Source organism: Schistocerca serialis, chromosome 2, assembly GCF_023864345.2.
Source record: "Schistocerca serialis cubense isolate TAMUIC-IGC-003099 chromosome 2, iqSchSeri2.2, whole genome shotgun sequence".
In the NCBI taxonomy this organism is placed as follows: Eukaryota; Metazoa; Arthropoda; class Insecta; order Orthoptera; family Acrididae; genus Schistocerca; species Schistocerca serialis.
The window spans coordinates 963,491,948-963,514,669 of NC_064639.1; the positions used below are offsets into that span (position 1 = coordinate 963,491,948).

Sequence of the window (22,722 nt, forward strand, 5' to 3'; positions counted from 1 at the left end):
GTCGGCTCTTGAAATCTTCTGAATTGTGCGGATGATGTTTTTCCGAAAGTCAAGTGTTACATTATTAGACTGATACATTCTACACACCAACGTGTATAGACGTTTTGTTACCACTTCCCCCAATGATTTTAGAAATTCCAATGGAATGGAATCTATCTCTTGTGCCTTACTTCATCTTCAGTTGTCCAAAGCTCTTTTAAATTCTGATTCTAATACTGGATCCCCTCTCTCTTCCCTATCTACTCCTGTTTCTTCTTCCATCACATAATCAGACAAGTCCTCTCTATCATAGAGGCCTACATTGTACTCTTTCCACATATCCGTTCTCTCGTGTGTACTTAACAGAGGAATTATTATGATACTCTCAATTTTACCGTTCTTGCTTTTAATTTCAGTAAAGGTTATTTTGACTTTTCTGTACGCTGAGTACGCTGAGTCAGTCCTGAAAATCATTTCTTTTTCCACTTCTTCACATTTTGCTTGCAGCCGTTTCGCCTTAGCTTCCCTGCACTTCCTATTTATTTCATTCCTAAGTGACTTGTTTGTCTGTATTCCTTAATTTCCCTGAACATTTTCTTTTGTTGAACTTCCGTCTTCCGAAGTATTCCTGCTGTTACCCATTGTTTGGTTACCTACTTTGTAACGACGATTTTCTTTCCAAATTCTGTGACTGCACTGTTTGGAGTTGTCCATTCCTCTTCATCTCGACTGCCTAGTTATCTACACATTATCGCAGTATCTATAGCCTCAGAGAACTTAAAGCGAACGTCTTCATTCTTTAGTGCCTCTGTATCCCACTTATTTGCACACTCTCTCAAATTTCTTGCACACTTCTCTCAAACTTCAGGCTACTCTTCATCACTACAAAATTGTGGTCTGAATCGATATATGCTCCTTGGTACACGTTAGAATCCAACATCTGATTTCGAAATCTCTGCCTGACCATGACGTAGTCTAACTGAAATCTTCCCGTATGTTCCGGCCTTTTCCAAGTATACCTCCTCCTCCTGTGATTTTTGAACATAGTATTCGTTATTACTAGCTGAAACATATTGCAGAAGTCAATTAATCTTTCTCCTCTCTCATTCCTAGTACCAAGCCCATATTCTCCAGTAACCCTTTCTTCTACTCCTTCCCCTAAAACCGCATTCCAATCTCCCATGACTATTGCATTTTTATCTCTCTTTTTGTGCTGAATTACACGTTCAGTATTCTCATACACTCTATGTCTTCATCTTCGGCTTGCGACGTCGACATATATACTTGAACTATCGTTTTCAGTGATGGTTTTCTGTCGAGTCTGATAAGAAAACCCTATCACTGAATTGTTCTCAGTAAACCATTCTTTGCCCTATCTTCCTATTCATTACGAAACCTTCTCCAATTATACTATTTTCTGCCGCTGTTGATATTACCCTATACTCGTCTGACCAAAAATCCTAGTATTCTTTCCATTTCACTTCACCGATCCCAACTATATCTAGATTAAGCCTTAACGCTTTCCTTTTCAGATTTTATAGCTTTCCTATCAAAATTTTGGCATCCCACGCCCCGACTCGTGGAATGTTATCCTTTCGTTGTTTATTCAACCTTTTTCTCGTGTTCACCTGCCCCTTGGCAGTCCCCTCCTGGAGACCTAAATGGTGGACTAGTCAGGAATTTTTTGCCAATGAAGAAATCATCATGACACTTTTTCAGTTACACGCCACATGTCCTGTGGATACACATTATGTGTCTTTAATGCAGTGGATTCCACTGCCTTCTGCATACTCATGCCGTTGGTCATTGCTGATTATTCCGCCTTTACAGGTACATTTTCACTCCAAAGGCAAGAGAGTGCCCTGAACTTCTTTCCACTCCCCCGCTCTCTTTAACAAGATCGTTGGCTGAATGAGGGGTGACTTCTTATGCGAGATGTCTTCGGCCGCCACAGCTAATGATTTTTATTCAAAATTTAAACGTGGCGGTATTCGAACCCAGAACAGTGGATGTTTTGACTACTGATCAAAGACACTACCCTCAGACTACAAGTGTTATCAGGCATACCTCAATCAAAAGGAAGTGCCAACCAGTTTCCATCAACGGAGTAAAACCTCATTGGACCCTCAATGATGGACGTTCCTTGGCTACTGTCCGTGATATGGGAAAAACATGAGACGACTTTACTGCCTCGTATGACGATGACTCCACCCAGTATGTCATGCAGCTGGGATATGCGAGTACTCTTCATTTTCTCTCCTCCAGCCCTCTCCATTCCCCACCCAGTACTGCTGTTTTCACAGTAAACGTCTTCGACTTTCGCATCGACGACTTCTCCATCCAACTCCATGACACCACGATCTTAATTTTTGCTATTCCGATGCCCAAACACGATGACTCATCCACCACTCACATCTATTTACTTTGTTATTTTTGGATACTAGTCAATGCTGACGAGGTCAACATAGTGTCCAGAATTGTCGGAGACGGCTGCCGCTCAATTATTGTTCTGCTGCCAGTGCCTTCGTAATATTTTGAGAACTTGATGGAGACACACCTTTCCCGCAAGGGCCGACGCCTGCAACCGCAAGTTTGGATCCGAAACTACGTTTTTCCAGGCATTTGTGCCTTGAACCTCCATCTGTCACTGGGAAAAGGCCCAGCTGTGCCATCCTTCAGGACCAAGTACGACATAGCTGGTCATAAAAGCTTCCTATGTGGTCCTACCGACGCTGGCCGACCACCGTATCACCCTACATGGCTCTTCACCAGCCTCGTTAGTTCTTCCTCTTCTCTATGCTCTGCCCAACCGAAGGTGGGGACGGGGGGGGGGGGGAGGGGGGGGTGCCTCAGCGGTGGCTAGCACCAGTGAACTGAACAACCTTGATGAAGGAAGTGACAGTCCTCGATTTCAGTTTCCTTTGGATCATTTCTGTATATACGCATGCTTGCTTGTAGTGTGTTTGAGATACAAATAAATAACAGAGTTATATCAACTAGTTGGGTTTCAGTGTCTATCTCCCCCGAATTTAGTATCTGAAACCCACAACATTTTCATCCACACAGTTTTCAGATCAGATGGAAATTCATTGTCTCTTTTCTTCAGTTAATATTAAAGATAGCCAATATTCACTGCAATGAGAAATCTGTTGAAAACTGATAAAAAGTCCTTCTAGATGATCAGTCTTCATTTACAGTCTGATCTGAATTGTTGAGAACCTGAATCATAGTCTTTGTCTCCCATTTTCATTAGATCTGTTCATTCTATACTATCTGCAATGTTTTATGTATTACAGTAACTGGTGTCCATTTATTTACAGAAGAAGGTATGTAATCATTTCTTCATAATATGGGCGCATAAAATGATTGAGAACAAGTATAACATAAACAGGAGAACAGATAGAGATCATATAATTACCTTCTGCACACTCCATCCATGAACATTGCGGAAATATGTAGGTGCTTGAGTTAAAAGAGTGAACATTCCCCATATACATCCCCATGCAAGCATTATGTTCGCTAGGAGCGGCCAGCTTGTAAGAATTTTACACCATGGAATAGGAAGCTGCAACATAAATTTGTCCAGTTACATTTCAGACATGAGGGAAAATTATTAATTTACACATTAGTCACTGTTTATAATAAAACACATTCATTCTTTGCTGAAAACTGTTACTGTTTGTACCATATGATTATGTTACAGCACAATACTGACTTGATATGTCTTAGGGAAGTCCTGAAAATTAACAAATCTATGTAATTTGGATTTCTGATTGCAAATTTGAACTTTGGCACCTCATAAGTATGAAAAAAGGTAGTAAAGGCATAAAAAATCAGGCTTCCAAACTTTTGCCCATAACTTCAAAGTTGTGCATTTTTGTGTAACATTTTTCTGTATTAAATTAAACAAGACTTAGTTGTCTTCAGTCCCAGTCCTCTCTTATTTACATATTAAAAGACAGTTCTTAATTCATTACTGAACCACTTCTTTCTCTGGTTAATTGGCTTCTTTTATTAACGTTACTGAAAGGAAAGGAGAAGACATAAGGAGCTGTGAGATAAAATGTGCAATGTAATATATGTATATAACATGCAAGTAACATTATTTGTAATATACAGAAATGGGTAATATTACATATTAGTTTCTGTCTTTTTATCCTGGGAGGCCTGAGAAGCGAGAAGTCCTGTACCCCATTGCTATCTGCTCACTTGGAGGAACCTTAAGGAGAACATAGTTCATGTCAGAGGTGGTGCTGTGATGTTTGGGGGCATATTTTGTACTGTGACTTAGGACACTCGTTCTCATTAACATGAACATGAACCAGGATGTTTATTTCAACTTTCTCAGTGATCAAGTACTCTACTTACTACTACATTTTCATGATAATTGTGTTGAGAACACTCCTTTATTCCAAGATGAGAACTGCCATGACTGCAGGGTAGTCCTCATATGTTCCTGGTTTGACGAACACTCAGGCACCTCATCACTCCTTGACTAGCCTCCAAAATCACCAAATACTGATCTCATAGCAAATGTCTGGGACTATGAGAAACACTGGATGACATGTAACAATCAGTGCTCCCACAACATAACTCTACAGGATCTAATCATCACTGATTGGCTTCACATGGATCTGTCATACCTGAACAAACTCAGACAACATTCCACACCAAACTGAGGTCATTATTATTCAGAGGCCACAACCTTAGACATTAGTGTGATTTCTCTTAGGGTTTAGTATTTCTTCTCTTGGTGTACTTAGGTTGTTCCAGACATTTAACATAAACTATTATTCGTATTTTCCAATTATGATAAATGCCCTTACCATCCTCCCTATTCAATCTTTCTTTAAAAATGTAAGCATGTTTGTGTCATTTGGTTACTTCACTTCCACCCTTCAGCATCCTACCGCAACCCAATTTTTCAAAGATAGAAATACAAAGTTAATGAGGGTTAATGAATGAATGAATCCAAAAATGAAAAACAAATAAGGCAGATACCAAGCAATGCTTTCCAGTCCATAATTTCAATGGACGATTTATCCAAAATAAAGCACCAGATGAAGAAAGTCCTCAAGATCAAAACTTTAGGGAATTTAGCCCTTCTTAATTTAGTGATGACAGATGTTACTCAAAATGCAGCTCTTTTAAGTTAAGAGGAAGATATTGGAAGGAAATGAACAAGCTTTTTATTTACAACTGCTTTCTATTTCTAAGGGAGTAGCAAAGTTGAAATACATAACGACACCCTAAAAAATAGAAGGGGACTTTACCCACTCATTGTGAGACTGAATTGTAGGACTATCTACATAATCATCTGAAGTAAAATGGAAGTGAGGTGCGACTAACAGTTATTTATACAATCATGTGGTTGTAATCTCTATGAATTGTTCAATCAGTTGCTATTTTTCTATAACAGAAGATACATTAATTTCCAGAAAATCCTTATGAGTGTCTATGCTTGTTGCTTAAAGGCCACAATAATATTGAAGCAGTAAATGACTTAAGTGAATGTATAATGTAGTAAAACATAAAATATATGTTTAATACTCTTACCAATACTATTCCAGCACTTGTTAAGTGAGAGTCTCTCATTTTCTTATACTGATTTTAAAATAAAGTACTTCAGAAGTAATTTCAATAATTGTCAATACAATTAGATTATCTTTTGTTATTACTGGTTGTTAGTATACTGCTTTGCCAGTTAATATAAAACTTGAGTGACTGCACATCCCTAAAAGATGTCTTACACTATAGGATTTATGGAAATTAATGAATGATAATAATTATTCACAGCTAATTCATAATTTCACATACACAAATTTTTCATAAGCAGAAATATCAAATCAGTATAAGCATCAGTCTCAGATCAAACCAATATTTGTGGTAGCCTTTCATGATACTAATATTTATGCTAGAGCAATAGTCACCTTCTTTTCAGAAACACTGTCCCCAATGCCATTCTGGATGTGTTTGAGCTCTGACTCACTAATTCTGGGATGATCTGCTGGATTGTCATACACAAGCAACCACCAGCCGACGAACCATATTATTCCAATTGTACCAGTTACATAAAACACTGCCTGCCAGTTGAAAAAGTGAATGATCATCCCACAGAGAGGGAAGGTCAATGCGGCACCCACAGAACTACCTGTAATATTTTTGAAAGAACTAGTAACAAAACGACCTTAAATTACATGACACTGGCATGCAACATTAAAATGTACATAAAAATATCCACATTAAAACATTTTTCATTAAGAATAAAACAGAAAGGGTCATTTCATATTGATTTACATTACTCTAAATCTGAATGCTGGAAAATGCAACAGGCAAACACTGAAAAACATTTATTTGCATTTTTAAATGTTACATCTTACGATTAATTCAACTAATTATTTTTACTTAGTCTACATCTACAGCTGGACTTTACATGCTACCTGACGGTGTGCAGCAGAGAGTACTTTGTGCACCACTTTCACCTTCCCCCTTTGCTGTTCCAGTCATGAAGGGGCCACAAGATGAATGATTGACACTGAGCCTCGATGGAAGCTTAAGGCCTTTTGCCTTCAATGTCTTTTTCCAAGTTACGTGTTGGAATAAGCAATATATTGATAAACTATTCCAGAAATTTACTCTCCCAGAATTTTAACAGTAAGCCACATGGTGATTCAGAATGCCCCTCTTGCAGCATCTGCCACTTGAGTTGGCTTGAGCATCTCCATTTGTTTTCATGCTTACTAAATGAATCCTAATGAAACGTGTTGCTCTCCTTTGGATCTTCCCTGTTTTGTCTATCAATTCTAGGTCATATGGATCTCAGGCTGGCGAGCAATACTCAGGTATTGCTCAAATGAGGTTTTTGTAAGCTATCTCCTTTGTGGGTGGATTGCATTTCCTGAGGTTTCTTCCAGTGAATCTCAGTCTGGTATCTGTCTTACTTGCTTTCAGTTTTATGTGGTTGATTCTCTTTAAATTGTTCTGTATACATATTCCTAGATTTTTATGGATGTGATTACATCCAGCGATTGTTCTACAATCTTGTAATGATACAATAATGGGACTTTCTGCCTATTTATATGTAGAGCGTTAGATTTATATTTTTATTTATGCTGAGGGTCATCTGCCTGTATTCTTTCACTTCATTACAGTTTTCTAGCATTGAGATTTCTCTGTATACAGCATCGTCATCCACAAAAAGCCTCACAGAAATTCCCAAGTGCTCCATTAGGTTGTATATATATATATATATATATATATATATATATATATATATATATATATATATATATATATATAATTGTGAAAGGTAAAGGTCTATGGAACCGAGGCACTAAACTTGGTGAATATAATAACACATGATCACTTTATGTAACGAAAAGTATTTTAATACAAGACATTGATACGAAGTCGTAATTCACTAACGATCACAATGGCAAGAGAAAACAAACTGACTCAAAGATGGTATCACTTAGTTTCACAACAGCAGTTTTGGCAGACTCTCGATAGTCGATCAGCTGTCAATACTCACCACAGAGTCCCCCCCAAGTAGTGTGGAGTATGGAGATGGAAATGAAGTGCTGGTGCTGTGGTCGACAGGGAAGAGTGGCAACCGGTTGGCGTCTGGCAAAGAGATGTGCAAGATTTCATGTCTTTGTAGACTCATGAAGGAGACACGACTGGAAAATTTCTCGAGGCAGTGTGAAGTCATGGATCCCAGAGGCCACATAGTCCCACAGCCAGTGAGGAGGACACAGAGGCCAACCCACTCGAGAGAGCAGGACTGTCGGGTCCCACCGCATGGAGGAATGGTGCGTAATTAGTGGGACAGTGACAGAGGGAGGACCATTGTTCTCGATGGAAGCCACAATGTTGTCTTAGTCAGCGTCGTGTGGAAGCTCGAAGGAGCGGAGAACAGCGATGTGGGCCTTCCTGAGTGGTCGAGCATATGTGAAGGAGCGTGAAGAACGAAAAGGGTGCCAACTCGCAGTTGGAGAGAAGGATCCTCGATTCAGAATGCAGATATGTAGACCATGAAGATGGCAACACTTGGAGAAGAATGAGGCAATGACGATGTAGAGGTCACACAGGGAAAGGGCACATTGTCCAGCAGGGGGTTGTAATATCTCTTTATATTCTACTAATTATCCCTGCACAATTCTATGAGTGAATTGCGTTTCCTACTTGACCATCTATATACTCGCAGAATCGATGCGCAAAGTAGTACAGTACTATTACTACTCCATGAGCGCATAATTACTCTTTGTAATATTCTCTCTGGTGTGTTGAGAGGACTTCTAGGATCTTCTCCGTGCCGAATAGTCGCAATGAATAATTGTAATTTTGCTATCGAGATTACTGGAAGAAAGAGATTGAAAATATATTGTATGCTACTCAAGAGAATATATACTGAGCATTTACATCAAAGGTGCGTAAGGAATTTCATTATATATTTATTCTCTAATTGGAAATTTGTACGGAGGTGTCGTTTCGTTGGCAATCAGAAGGGAACTTCCGATGAATTGGAAACGAACCTGCAATTATTAAATCCAAGAGCTCCATTATTTCATCGGATAATTAAACTCTATCAAAGCAAACTTTCCGCTTGATATGAGGTTTCCCGACTGACGACGCAACGCAAGAAAACCAAGATATTTTATTTACACAGGATTGCAGATCGCTTCGAATCATCGAGACTGTGGACAAGGAGAGTCATCGTCCGATTCTGATTAAAGAAGTAAAGCTTAATGATAGCTTTCTTCAGCGACTGTGATGACTGTGATATGGCTGTTTACGAATGAGATCATTAAAAAAAATACTAATAACTAACTTTCCTCCTCACCAACAAACAGTATAATCACAATATTAATTAAAATTATAGGGTCATCACATGGAGCACTAGTTTCCGCAGGTACCCACGCAGAGGTGAACTCATGGTTGGTGCATATGGGAGAAGCCATGTCTTTGGATGACATCTCAAAATCGGATACTGACGGAGGGTCCGCGTCAATGGTCCAGGAAGGTTTAACCAGTTAAGCGACACAATCTGTTGTTTCCCATTGAGGCAAATGTCTAAAGTGATATTCGTGCACCAGAGCATCCTATGCAGGCCGTAGCAAGGAGGTTGTAATGCTGAATGACCATGTCATCTTGGAGCATAGTGAACCGTGCGAGCACACAGAGATGGAGTTCGGATGTTGGTAATGTGTAAGAGGACGCACTCGACTAAGGGGGGGGGAGGGGGGGGGGGAGCTCAGAAGGGAGGGGAGCTCAGAGTCTTCAACGGACTTGGCAGGGAGTATCAAAGGTTCATTATATAAGATTGTGGCTAAGGGTTGGGTTGGGTTGTTTGGGGAAGGAGACCAGACAGCGAGGTCATCGGTGTTATCGGATTTGGGAAGGATCGGGAAGGAAGTCGGCCGTGCCCTTTCAAAGGAACCATCCCGGAATTTGCCTGGAGCGATTTAGGGAAATCACGGAAAACCTAAATCAGGATGGCCGGACGCGGGATTGAACCGTCGTCCTCCAGAATTGTGGCTAAGGAAGAGTTCAGGTCCTCTTAAAAGGCTGTGTGGATGTCGAGTAACAGCCACAGAAGGGCCTCTAACCAAGAGCCTAAGTAACACATGAGAGGTGCTTTAAGTGTGTGGTGCCAAAACTCGGCCAGTCCATTGCTCTGGGGGCGATACACAGTCGGTTGGAATTTGTTGACACTACACGGGGCACATAACCTAGTAAAGGGGTGCGACTCGAATTGTCTCCCTTGGTTGGTCATGATACAAGAGAGACAATTGAAGTAGGAGGGCTCTGTAGTGACAAAGGCTGAAACGACTGAATCGTTAGATATGTCTGACAGGGGAACAGCCTCTACCAATCTTCTGGCATGGACGATGACTGATAATATGTACCTAAAACCTTCAAAAGGGGAGACAGAACCCACGAGGTCGAGGTATACATGATGGAACAGTCGTTTCGGTATTTTGAATTGTCCTAGAGGAAGGTGAGCATGACGACCGAACTTCCTACCCAGGCAAGGTAGGTATGTATGTGTCCAAGAGCGACAGTCGTTTTTCACTACAGACCAGACGAAAAGTTCTCTCACGAAGCATGTGTTAGCTTTAATTCGCAGGTGAGCCACGTCATGAATAGCGGGAAAACTTTATATTGGAGGGAATTATTCTAATTTTAATGCAGTGGTAGAGTCTCGTTGCACAGTTTCAATGTCTGGGTCTTCTGTCTGCATGTACTCTAGTTCCTACAAGTCCAGGCGGGAAGAAATGGCATGCATACGCAGCGTGTAATCGGTGACAACTTATCAGCCCTCCTAATGTAGTGGACGGCTGTGGTGTATTAACTAATGAGGTCCATAGGATAGAAACGTCTGGGGCAAAGATCGTTGGCATGGTTCAGGAACGTATCCGTGAGCGGTCTGTGATCGGTGAAGATCGTTATTTCACCTCCTTCAATGTCCTCACGAAAGTATCGCACGGCCTCATGCACCACAATGAGTTCCCGTTCGAATGCTGACCACTTGCACTGAGAAGGGGAGAGTTTCTCTGAGAACAAATGGAGAGGTTCGGCCGTATCGTCGATGTGTTGCTGAGTAACGGTGCCGTTTTACAAGCAAGTAGATGAGCGCGTGTAACGGCGTTCGTGAGGACAGAATGTGTGGATCATGTCATCGGACCACTGCACTTTCCGTGCCACAGAAGTGTTCTTGCCCACCAAGGCGTCCATCAACAGGACCTGGAGAAAAGCAGCGCTAAGTATATGGCGCTAGAAAAAATTTGCCACTACGAGGAATTTACTACAGATCGCGGTAAGTTTCTGGTAATGGCAGGTCATTGATAAATGCTACACAGTCCAATGTCAGACGGTTTCCCTCATTGTTCATGATGTAACTGAGGAAGGTAACACTAGCGTGGCGCAATTGTTATTTGTTGCGGTTAATTTGCACACAGTGATCGGGGAGTGCTTTAAGGACCTGTGCTAAGTGTTGTTCCTGTTCCTCGGCAGAGGTGGAGTAGATGAGAGTGTCGTCGAGGTAGGCATAGCAGAAAGATAGGGAAAAAGGTACAGAGTCAATAAACTGATGCCACGTCTGAGTAACGTTATGAGACTGTGTGGTTGAGTTGTTGAGCAAATTCTTGTATGTGAGAAATATGGTAGTTCTACATAATTGTACATGCTTTGAGCTAGGAATAGTCCCCACGTAACCAGAGTGAACTATACTTCTCAAGGACTAGATGAATGGGCAATGATCAATTGCTATCCGCTAGAAACATGATTCCGGCATTTAACAGTTTGTGAAAGGCTACATTCACATGACAAAGTTTCTTAGAGTTTAGGTGCCAGACCATGTGATGGACCGGAGGGCCTTCTGTAATTGCTAACCTATGGTAAGTACTGTTCGTAATCGCACCAAAGAGAACAGTGGAGGTAATACAAGCATATGAACAAGAGATGGAAGTACCTGACCACGCAAAACATTGATAGTTTGAGTGTCAATGACCTGAGTTATATGAAGCGTGGTTGGGGATAAGGGAGTGGCGGTCACAGAGGCAGAACCCATGATATGTAGCAGCCAGTAAGTAGTGAGATCGTTGACTGTGTTCTCCACAGACAGACCTGCTCCACGCCAGCAATTCCTGCTGTCATCAAGGAATGTAGATTTTATGACGATCTCTTAGAAAATCGAAACTGGTCATCTAAAAAATAAAAATTAACAATTTAAATGCGCTAACGACTGTGTTTATTAAATAATTTATAATTACCAGATTGCTGTTTTTTCTGTAACGATGGCCGCGCGGGGTTGTCGAGTGATCTTGGGCGCCTTGCCACGGTTCGCGCGGCTGCCCCCGTCGGAGGTTCGAGTCCTCCCTCGGGCATGGGTGTGTGCGTTGTCCTTAGCGTAAGTTAGTTTTCTTTAGATTAAGTAGTGTGTAAGCCTAGGGACCGATGACCTCAGTAGTTTGGTCCCATAGGGCTGTACCAAAAATTTCTAATTTTCCTGGAACGATGTTCCAAAAACCTGCATTTATAGCTCCAGTGTAGGCCGGAGCAAGAGGTCAGCAGCGCTGTGAAAATTGATGTCAGAGCTGTCGGTGGTGCAAAGAACTGGAGTTGCACGGAGAAGGCTAGAAGCACTGCAGGAGGGGGAATGGTACTGGCATCTGCCCTGGTGTCTACCAGAATCGTGGAGTCTGAGATACAGAGTTTGCTGCGGAGAGGAGCCACTTTGTTGGACGACTGATGTAATAATGGCGCCCTGCATTATGACTGCGAACTGTGACACATAAATTGGCCCATGTGTTGGGCTTGGGAAGGCCTCAGATGGAGGGAGGGGGGTGGGGGAGGAATTGCCATACGTCACATGGTACCAGCATAGTAGATATGCTGGACATGGAGTGGGCTGTGATGTAGTCGTTCCGTCCGTCGAGCAGTAGGGGATGGAGTAGCAGGTGCTAGCCACAGTTCACCAGTTGCCAGGGAGTAGCTTGTCGACGTGCAGCAGCTCATACAAGACCTCTACCAGAAGGTCACAGGGGTGATGGGTAGTAAGCAGTAGCGCTGTTACCAACCTACGAGGCAGGCAATGAGCAAGCATAGGGAGGACCTGTTGGTGGCAGATGATACAAAGTAGCTGAAGTTGCAGATCAATGAGAAGTTTGTCGAGCGACATTGTGCACAAGGCATCAGGCATGTCCTCCCAACCAACCTGCGCTTGAAGGTGCCTCCACAGCTGTGAACATGTTCTGCTGTGGAGCTGTACCTCGTGGATGATGTATCACTTCTGACAGATGGCGCGACAGGCACTCAACGATGAAAGATTTCGCGATAATGTATTTACGTTGAGTAGGTGGCTTGAGAAGCAAATCACTAGTGAGGTCAATAAGATTGAGGAGACAGCTGATAAGAAAAATAAAACGAGCATCGTCGTTAATATTCCATTAATGTCCACGATGTTGTCCATCAGGGCAAACCATATTTTTGGGCTCTCTTTCTGCAGCTAGGGAAGGCTGGGGAATCTGCCAGCAGGAACGTGCTTCAGGGTAGGGCAGGAGCTGATGAGCACATGGCGAAGAGGTAGGTGGTTGAGGAAGGACGCCTGGTGATGTAGAGCAGTAAACAAGGTAGACAGAGGATGTGAGGCATTCACTGAGGACTATGTAGGGGGGCGGGCAGGCACTGGCTGCTGAGGCAATGAAATAGGAAACACAAGTGCGGTTCAAGACGTAGTGGTGTAAGCATATGATGTTACCGTTATGATGGCGTCGGTCACGTGAGGTTAGTCACTGGAGCACCAATTGATGTGAATGTACATGTGCACACGACTCTGAGAAGCTGGAGTTTTCGCTTCACAGTTGGTGTTCACTGTAGGCGCCCGGAACATAGAGTTGGAGTCACAACGCGATAAGCGATCCACTGTTTTCAGGTCTTGCCGCGAAAACCATAACGCACAACACGAATTTCGCTGAGGAAGGAGACGAATCGGGGGGGGGAGGGGGGGAGGGGGGTCACTAATGTGGGAACGAGGCACTAAACGTAGTGAATATCATGTAATGCAACCACTTTATGTAACGAAACATATTTTATTACGATACACTGATATCGTAATTCAGTAACGATCACAATGCAGAGAGAAAACAGACTCAGCTAAAGAGCGTATCACTCAGCTTCGAAGCAGCTTAGGCAGCCTCTCGGTAGTCGCTCTGCTGTCGATAATCGCCACAGGCCCAGTAAGACTCCCTTGGGGTTGTAACAAAGCTAATGGAACCTTCACATTTCTTATGTTTTTTTCAGAAATTCTTGTTTTTATTTTTAATGTATTTAATTTATTATTTTGTCTTTCAAATAATTTCGATTATGAGCATTTATATGAAACGTGCACAGTACATACAAACTTGAATATTAACTCATGGTATTGCCAACGTAACGTTAGTACCTATTACAGTCTATTGATTATTTAGAGCCCATAAGTGTGATTAGTTTACCTAAAAACCGTGCTATTTACAAACACCTGTAATTTTAGATTTCTTTGTCATTGTTCAGATGTAAAGATATACCTGATTATCGTCTCCCTGATAAAGTAGAGGAGAAATATATGAAATACTTGTAAATAATTGTAGCAATTACACATATAGTGCTGGAAATATGTTAGCAAGATTTACATTCGTTTAGTTTCAGAATAATTAGCACCCTTAGTTAAAATACTGAAATAGAAACCCTTATTTAGGCAAACTAGCAAGCGTAATTCGAGATTACTGTTGTATCTAAAAGTCCTCATTTGAACAAATCACGTTCCAGCATTCATTTACTCAGAAACGTAAATCTTTATTTGTAATTTGTAAAATGCCAGTAAACAACAATAGCTGAAGGTAATTATAATTATTGCAAAATTATAAAACAGACAGGGTGGAAACCATTTTAGCCAGACTGCAAAGAGTTGTGAAATGTATGAAATCTATGTGCGCTGGTACGAGAAAATGTACTGCAGACAATGTAGTAGAAGATACCAGTCAGAAAATGTACCGGACTATATATCTAGATTTCGTGTCTGGGAATTTATTCAATTATTCAGTGATTGTTTTTACTGATTGTCCGTGAACTGGTAATTAGTTTCATTAACTGCGTTAACCTTCAATAATGGTTAACATCTACTGTGACTACAGGATTAAACTGTGAAATGTGTTACTTCCTAATTATACTTACGTTGCACAGTGTGCTTGTTTTGATAGGATTGTCTACTTGAAAGGACAGTATAATAAGTGACTGTGCTAATGATTTACTTGCCACACGTTAGTTGTTGCGAATCATTACGTATATGTTAGGTTACTGCACTCGAACAATCATGTTCTAGGACATCAACCGAGTGTATTGTGTGGCTAACCGGTCATCTTTGCATAATTTTAGTAAGTGAGACTAGATGTGGCCGTAAACCGTGAGTTCTTCAACTTCAAAGTGCAGTTAAAGTGTAAAACTGTAATCTATCATTGTACTAATAATTTAATGAAGGAATAATTCTGCTAAGAGAAAAGGTGTGTCGTTTTTAGCCACCAAGTAGCCCGAATGACAAGCTGGCAACATTTTTGAAATAATGAATTAATTTTGAAACTAATTATTTTATACTGACTTCTTTATGGATATGCTACTCTACAAACGTCAGTCTAATGGAAAATTGCATTTATGTAATTTTAATTGGTGTACATGAGCTGTGAGAAACAATTAACGTTTTAGTATGTCATTCTGGGCCTCTTTTCCCTACACTTCTGTTAGAAGAGTTGCAAGTTCATTCTCATACTCTAGGTATCCCTTCCGTCTCAAAGGCCTTTCGTCTGTTGAGTCATTTCAATTGTTTTTCTATGCCATACTCACTTATTTTGGTACGTCATTTTGAAGTTCATGCAACAATTTCCACAGAGTGATTTTCCTCATTGATACCAGTTTTGGAAAGACATGGTCCTTAATTTCTCCTTCTCTCAGTCCTCCTCCATTTTGGTGTCAATTATTTTCAACAATGTGGGCAGATAATCATTCACATCTTGGAACTATCATTTTTGTAGACCAGTTTTTCTGTTATTTCTGTTGAATTCGCGCACGTATTGACAGTTTAAACAACAGCAGACATTAAATCATGTTTCACGTGTTTATTGCTTTTTCTTATGAAATGGAGCCTTCCTTCTATTGGTTGAGGCATAAGTAAAGATGGTGTAAATGTTGACTGTCTCAAGCTGAGGGAAGGAGTTGACTATGGCTCTGTGGTAAAAGCACCTGGACATTTTATTGAAACGGTACGGAAAATTGCTTCTGGCCCGTTGCACTTTAACGTGTAAATAATTACTCCCAAATACAAATGTAGTTCCTTCATCACATTGCCTCTTCACTGGGTCCAGGTACACCAGTCATCTCATACAATAGCTAAGCAAAGGACATGCTTTAACAGCCATTGTAACGTGTGGCACTTAAATGTAATTCACTCATTGTGATCTGTAGATTTGCGTGGACTAAACGAATCATAAACCTTATTTTTGGTGACCAAGACTGTAAGAAGGCACAGATTTCTACAAAAAGGAAACCTCAACTTTAGGGCAAAAAATAACATTTAGTTTGTACTGGAGAAGGTGAATGGAAGACAGTTTTGTTTGAAGGATCCTGGAAAAATTCAGTGCATCAACTGTAAGTGAAACCACATAAAATTTTGCTACCTCTGTCATAGATCACATAGGATTAATGAAAATGAAATAAGAGAGATAGAGAGATTAAAACATATTGAAAGGCACACCATATAGATAGTTATTCCCCCCCACTCCATAAATGATTGGAATGGAACAGGAAATCAATCTTATTGGTATTAAGTATCCTCTTCAATGTGCTGTACTAAATATCCTCTTCAGTGCACTACACAATTACTCTACCTTGCAGAGTATATACTTAGTTATAATTTCTGGCTGATCTTGTGATCAAAAATGGAATCTTCATAATCAAAAATCGGTGGAATAGATATGTAGTTGTTTTGTATTAACGCTCAATAAAACAAGAAACTGAAGAAGGACAGCATTACTGAATGGTCTTTTCCAAAAATGAAAACTGCCATATCAATAGATCTCCATTGGCGTACTGCACATCAAATTAAGTACAAAAAGTAATAACACACAGTTGTGTCTTAACATTTGTGTAAGCATATTAGGGGTCGAGAAGGAGACCTATGGGACATTGTTCACATCCTTATCCATATAGATCTGGAGGACATTGAAAGTAGACACAAACTTGTATGGAAATTAAGTAATGGTACACTATAAATTACGCTAAATAACAGGCGAACCTCTTTAAATCAAAGAAGCTTAAAGAATAGCTTAGAATGGTTGAGTTCACAAACAACTTTTTTTGCCATGGTATTTTTAATGCAGGATTACATTGTGAAGTTATAGAAATAACAGCAGGCGAAGGTGACACTGAGACAAAGTGCATAATTAACTCTAGAACAGAAAAGAGGAGAAAATGTTACATTACTACTAAACCATCGTAAACTTTCTCCTCAATATTTTATTCAAAGCAAGACATAATTTATAGGTTGTGCAATGATTAATTGCCATCAATAGATCTCCATTGGCGTACTACACATCAAATTAAGTACAAAAAGTCCTGTTTTATATGCTACTGCAATCGCAAATTTTACGAGGGTTTAGTTATCTAGGGTTAAAAATGGTTGACAGAAATTTGAAGAAGTTGTCATGCTCGACAATAACTGCTCTAACTCAGACATGTCGACAGGAGAATGGATTTTCACTCTGCTGTGGAATGTGCATTGATTTGAAACTTCCTGGGTGGCGGACTGGGATTCCAACCTGGGACGCTTGCCCTTCACCAGAAAGTGCTGTAACGGCTGAGTTACCCAAGCACGACGCAGACCTGCCCTCACGGCTTTATTTCCGTCAGTACCTCATCTCCTACCTTCTGGGAAAAATTCCATATCATGCTTACAGAGCTCAGTCGGTAGCCCACTTACCAGCAAAAGGCAAAGTTTCCATGTTCGTGTCCCAGTCTCGCAAACAGTTTTAATCTGCCAGGACGTTACATATCAGTACCAGATTTATTTGCCTAAAAGTGTTCTTAAATGTACGAACGTCTGTAAGAAAAATATGGCCATACTATGTTCACATGTTAAGCCTTGGTTATTTGGTGACCATTTTGCAAACTCTTATGCAAAACAGTAACTAAAAATGCCTCCCTGCAAGTATTTTTGGACATTTCCCAAGACGCATTGACCAGCAACAACGAAGAACTCTATCTCATGGCTTCCGCAAGTCACGGAACACGGCATCTATCTGGGCGCTTGTGTCTACCGCTTTCTGGGTCTCGTGGACGAACAGAGCGAGCTGGGTTTCATACGATAGCTGTTTTCAGAAACCATGCTGATTCCTACAGAAGCGATGTTTGGCCTCCAGAAATGTCATAATACGCAAGCATAAAGCAACTGACCGAAGTCAGAGATACTATATGCATTTTGTGCGTCTATTCGATGACCCTTAGTGAAAACGGGAAAGAACTTTGCTTTTTACCAATCATCAGGATCACTTCGCTTCTACAGAGACCTGTGGTACGCTGCTGCTAGGAAAGCGCCAAGTTCATTCGCATACTGTACGCGGAATCTTATTGATGTCCCTTCAAGTCCAGTGTCCGTCCTCAACTGAGCGATTTCAGTTGCTTTTCTATCCCATGCTCAGATCTCTCTATGTCAGCCATTTTGTGGATCGTGCGACGATTTAAAGGAGGCATTACAGTCCCACCTTCCTCTGCGAAACAGCTTTGGAAAATGGCAGTATATCGGCCTTTTCTGTATCGTCCACCATTTCATTGCGATTATGGTCACAGAGTCTCGAGAGAGATGACTTCGATCCGTTTACTGATTTAACGAGAGAGCAGAACTTCTTATGATTTTCTGTTAAGTCGGTATACAGAGATTTACTTTTGAACTGGTTGAACCCTTCACGCATGGATCTCCTTGCTCTAATTTTTTTTTTAATTTTCTGTGGGGCTTTAGCTATGTTTGAAATTGCAGTGAAGCTCTCTTTGCCTTCCTTGCAGTTCTCTAACATGGCTATCAAACCATAGCGGGACTTTTCCATCCCTCATGACTATGCTGGGCACATTTCTGCGTATTTTACAACGCTCCTCAATTTTGAGCAGTGTTAATATTGTTAGCGCTGGAGATAAAATTTTCGTGCAGACCCCTCAGGTAATCTGAAATCTGTTTCTCGACTCTCTTGCTAAACAGAAAGATCTTCTTGCCTTTCTTTGTATTCCTATTTACACTGAGGTGAGAGAAGTCTTGGGATACCTCCCAATGTCGTGTCGGACCTCCTTCTGCCTGCTGCAGTGCAGCGACTCGACGTGACATGTTCTCAACAAGTTGTTGGAGGTCCCCTCCAGAAATATTGAGCCAAGCTGGTTCTACAGTCGTTCATAACTGCGGAAGTGTTGCCAGTGCAGGATTGTCTGCACGAACTGGCCTCTCGGTTATGTCCCATAAATGTTCAATGGGATTCATATCGGGGGATCTGGATTGCCAAATCATTCGCTCGAAATATCCAGAATGTTCTTCAAACCACTCGCGAACAAATACGGCCAGGTGACATAGCGCATTGTCATCTGTAAAAATTCCATCGTTGTTTGGGAACTTAAAGTCCATGAAAGGCTGCAAATTGCCTCCAAGTAGCCTAACATAACCATTTCCAGGCAATGATCGGTTCATCTGGACCAGAGGATCCAGTCCATTCCATATAAACACAGCCCACACCATTATGAGCCCACCACCAACTTACACAATGCCTTGTTGGCAACTTGGGTCCATGGCCACGTGGGGTCTGTGCCACACTCGAACCCTACCATCAGCTCTTACCGACGGAAATTGGGACTCGTCTGACCAACCAGCGGTTTTTCAATCGTCTAGGGTCCAAACGCTATGGTCACATGACCAAGAGAGGCGCTGCAGGCGATGTCGTGCTGTTAGCAAAGGCACTCGCATCGGTCGCCTGCTTTCATAGCCCATTAGCGCCAAATTTCGCCGCACTGTCCTAACGGATACGTTCGTCGTACGTCCCACACTGATTTCTGCGGCTATTTCACGCAGTGTTGCTTATCTGTTAGCACTGATAACTCTTTGCAAAACCCACTGCTCTCGGTTGTTAAGTGAAGGCCGTCGGCCACTGCGTTATCCGTGGTGAGAGGTAATGCCTGAAATTTGGTATTCTCGGCACACTCTTGACACTGCGGATCTCGGAATACTGAATTCCCTAACGATTTCCGATATGGAAGGTGCCATGCGTCTAGCTCCAACTACCATTCCACGTTCAAAGACAATTGATTCCCCTCGTTTGGCGATAATCAAGTCGGAAACTTTTCCACATGAATCACCTGAGTACAAGCGACATCTGCTCCAATGCACTGCCCTGTTATACCTTGCCTACACAATACTACTGCCATCTGTGTATGTGCATATCGCTGTCCCATGACTTTTGTCATCTGAGTCCACAGGTGTATTCAGTGATGCTGTAATGACCTTTTGACCACAGAGTACCTGTCCTACACTAACTGAGTTGAAAAGTTGGGACCTGTCACCAGTAGGTCTAATATCTTATTTTCACGAGTCTGTACTCCGATTAACTGCTCAAGTAATTTTTGGATAAAGTACTTGGAACAATTTCACATGATTGTCTGTCCCTAATATCTGTCTTAATTCACGATGTCTTTGATTCAACGCGAGAACACGAATGAGGCGTCTTCTACAGAGCCCTGTGTTCGACAGTGAGCTCTGAACGGCGTGATCCAAAGCCTGTGCCACCACCGTCGTATGATCGCTGCCTATCCTTCTTTAGAGGGTGGTCAAGCCTCCGACCTCCACGCCCTGCGATGAGGAGTGGATGTCGAAAGCCTTGTTACCCACCCTGGTTTCACCGTATTTGAATTACTTTACATAGATGCTCACGGCAGCAGGAAGCGAACAGGGGACTAGCTTCACCATTTTCTAAACGCTCATTCGCAGGCACTGGGCCATAACAACCTACCGCTTGTCAAACTTGTGTGTATCTGCGGATTTCCCTATTTTCGGACTGCTGTGCTTACACACTTTGCTTTCAGTGTCACGTGTCCGCACACCAACAGAAAGAGTACAGGCTCGCGAAGGGCAGTGCTCAAAATGTTTTGGTTTATCGATGATAAGCGTACTTTTCGGTATTTTTTGTTCAAAAGAATCTGCTCGCAGTGAATTAGCGTATACACTGTCCAGTCGTATTAATGTAACCACCTGTCAGAAGTCTGAACAATCACCTTTTGCAGTGCGGACGTGCAGAAAGAGGGCCAGTGAGGTTCTGGAAGGTACCGACAGTGATGTGGGACCATGCCAACTCCAGCATCTTGGCCAGACGTGTTAGGTTTCTCGGTTGACGATCCACGGTGCGAACAGCCCGATCGAGGTGGCCCAACAGATTCTCCACTGGGTTTAAATCCGGCGAGTTTGGTGGCCAGGGGAGTATTACAAACTCATCTTGGTGTTCTTATAACCACGCACATACACTGCGAGCTGTGTGATACGTTGCATTGTCCTGATGGATGCCAACGTGCGGAGGAAAAACAAACTGCATGCAGGTGTGGACATTGTTCCAAAGGTTAGAGGTATACTTTTGTTGGTCCATTGTTCCACCGAGAATGACCAGATCACCCAGGTAATGCCACGAAAACATTACCCAGAAGGCTGGCCGCTGTGGCCGAGCGGTTCTAGGCGCTTCAGTACGGAACCGTGCTACTGCTACGGTCTCAGGTTCAAATCCTGCCTCGGGCATGGATGTGTGTGATGTCCTTAGGTTAGTTAGGTTTAAGTAGTTCTAAGTTCTAGGGGACTGATGACCTCAGATGTCAAGTCCTATAGTGCTCAGAGCCATTTAAGCCATTCCCCGGAACGTAACACTCCCTCCTCCGTCCTGGACCTTTCCAGTAATTTTTGCAGGTTGTACGCTTTCAGACATTTCAAGTCCCATGGAGCACAAACCGTCATTCATCTGAAAAGGGCACCTGTCGCAGTTCACTTCAGCAGACGTCCGGTTCCGGTATTGGTGTACAAATTTCAGCTTTTGGCACCGATGAGCAGCAGTGTGATCCATACGTAACAACTTTCAGTGAAAGGTCACTTAGCAGACGCAGTTGGTAGCCCCTTGGTTCATTTGGGAGGTCAAATACTCAACAGCTTCACGACTATTCGCCTGAACACTTGGCATTACCTACATAAAACCATGGAATATTTATTATATTTGTAACTTGACTTGTTGCCATTCTATCCAATTTCACATCCATCTCTTGAATATTTGTTCATACTCTTCTACCTCTGCTTTAACTGATGTGTCGACAGAAGTGCCGACACAGTGTTATTTTGAGGGGGCCGATAGGCACGCTATAAGCTCACGCAGAATATCTTGAAGTCTGAAATAGGATACTTATTAATGTTATAAAGAAAAATATGTAGCTGCTGGAATACTTAACTTTTAATCCTTGTTGTATACATCGTTCTTGATGAGACATTTCATACGATAACTATCAAACTATGTAAGGCTAATGGCGCCTTGCTAGGTCGTAGCCATGGACTTAGCTGAAGGCTATTCTAACTGTCTCTCGGCAAATGAGAGAAAGGCTTCGTCAGTGTAGTCGCTAGCAAAGTCGTCGTACAACTGGGGCGAGTGCTAGTCCGTATCTCGAGACCTGCCTTGTGGTGGCGCTCGATCTGCGATCACACAGTGGCGACACGCGGGTCCGACATGTACTAAATGGACCGCGGCCGATTTAAGCTACCACCTAGCAAGTGTGGTGTCTGGCGGTGACACCACATTAACACTTCTAGCAATCGCATTTGTACATTCGACAACTCTCCCGGCTAAATTGTTGAAAGCATTGTCAGCTACGCCCTCAATCTTCTTCTGCCACTGTAAGCACTCTTCCATACTGCCCCACAATTCATTCTGCAGTTTTTCTACTCTCGTATCTACTGAACCACATATCGATTTCACTTTGCTCTTTATGGCACCCATTTCATCTGAAAATTTTCCCATTCCGTTTGTACACCAGTTGCTTTTCTCTCTACCGTGTTCTCCACCCCCAGTATAAGTTTTTCTTGCTCGTCTTTTAATTCAGACTGTCCCTTTCCTAATATCGCCTTGACATCTTTAATGCAAGCGTACATATCCATTTTTAGATTTT

General features: G+C 41.9%; 1 protein-coding gene across 1 annotated transcript in view; it reads right to left on the reverse strand.

Moving 5' to 3' along the window:
• Positions 1-22,722, reverse strand: part of LOC126456575 (sialin-like) — a 155,295-nt gene that overhangs the window by 53,170 nt on the left and 79,403 nt on the right. The window contains exons 5-6 of the mRNA XM_050092322.1: positions 5,910-6,130; positions 3,398-3,544 (exon numbers count right to left, since the gene is read on the reverse strand). Coding sequence (XP_049948279.1) covers positions 3,398-3,544; positions 5,910-6,130 — 368 coding nt within the window. The remainder of the gene's footprint in view (positions 1-3,397; positions 3,545-5,909; positions 6,131-22,722) is intronic.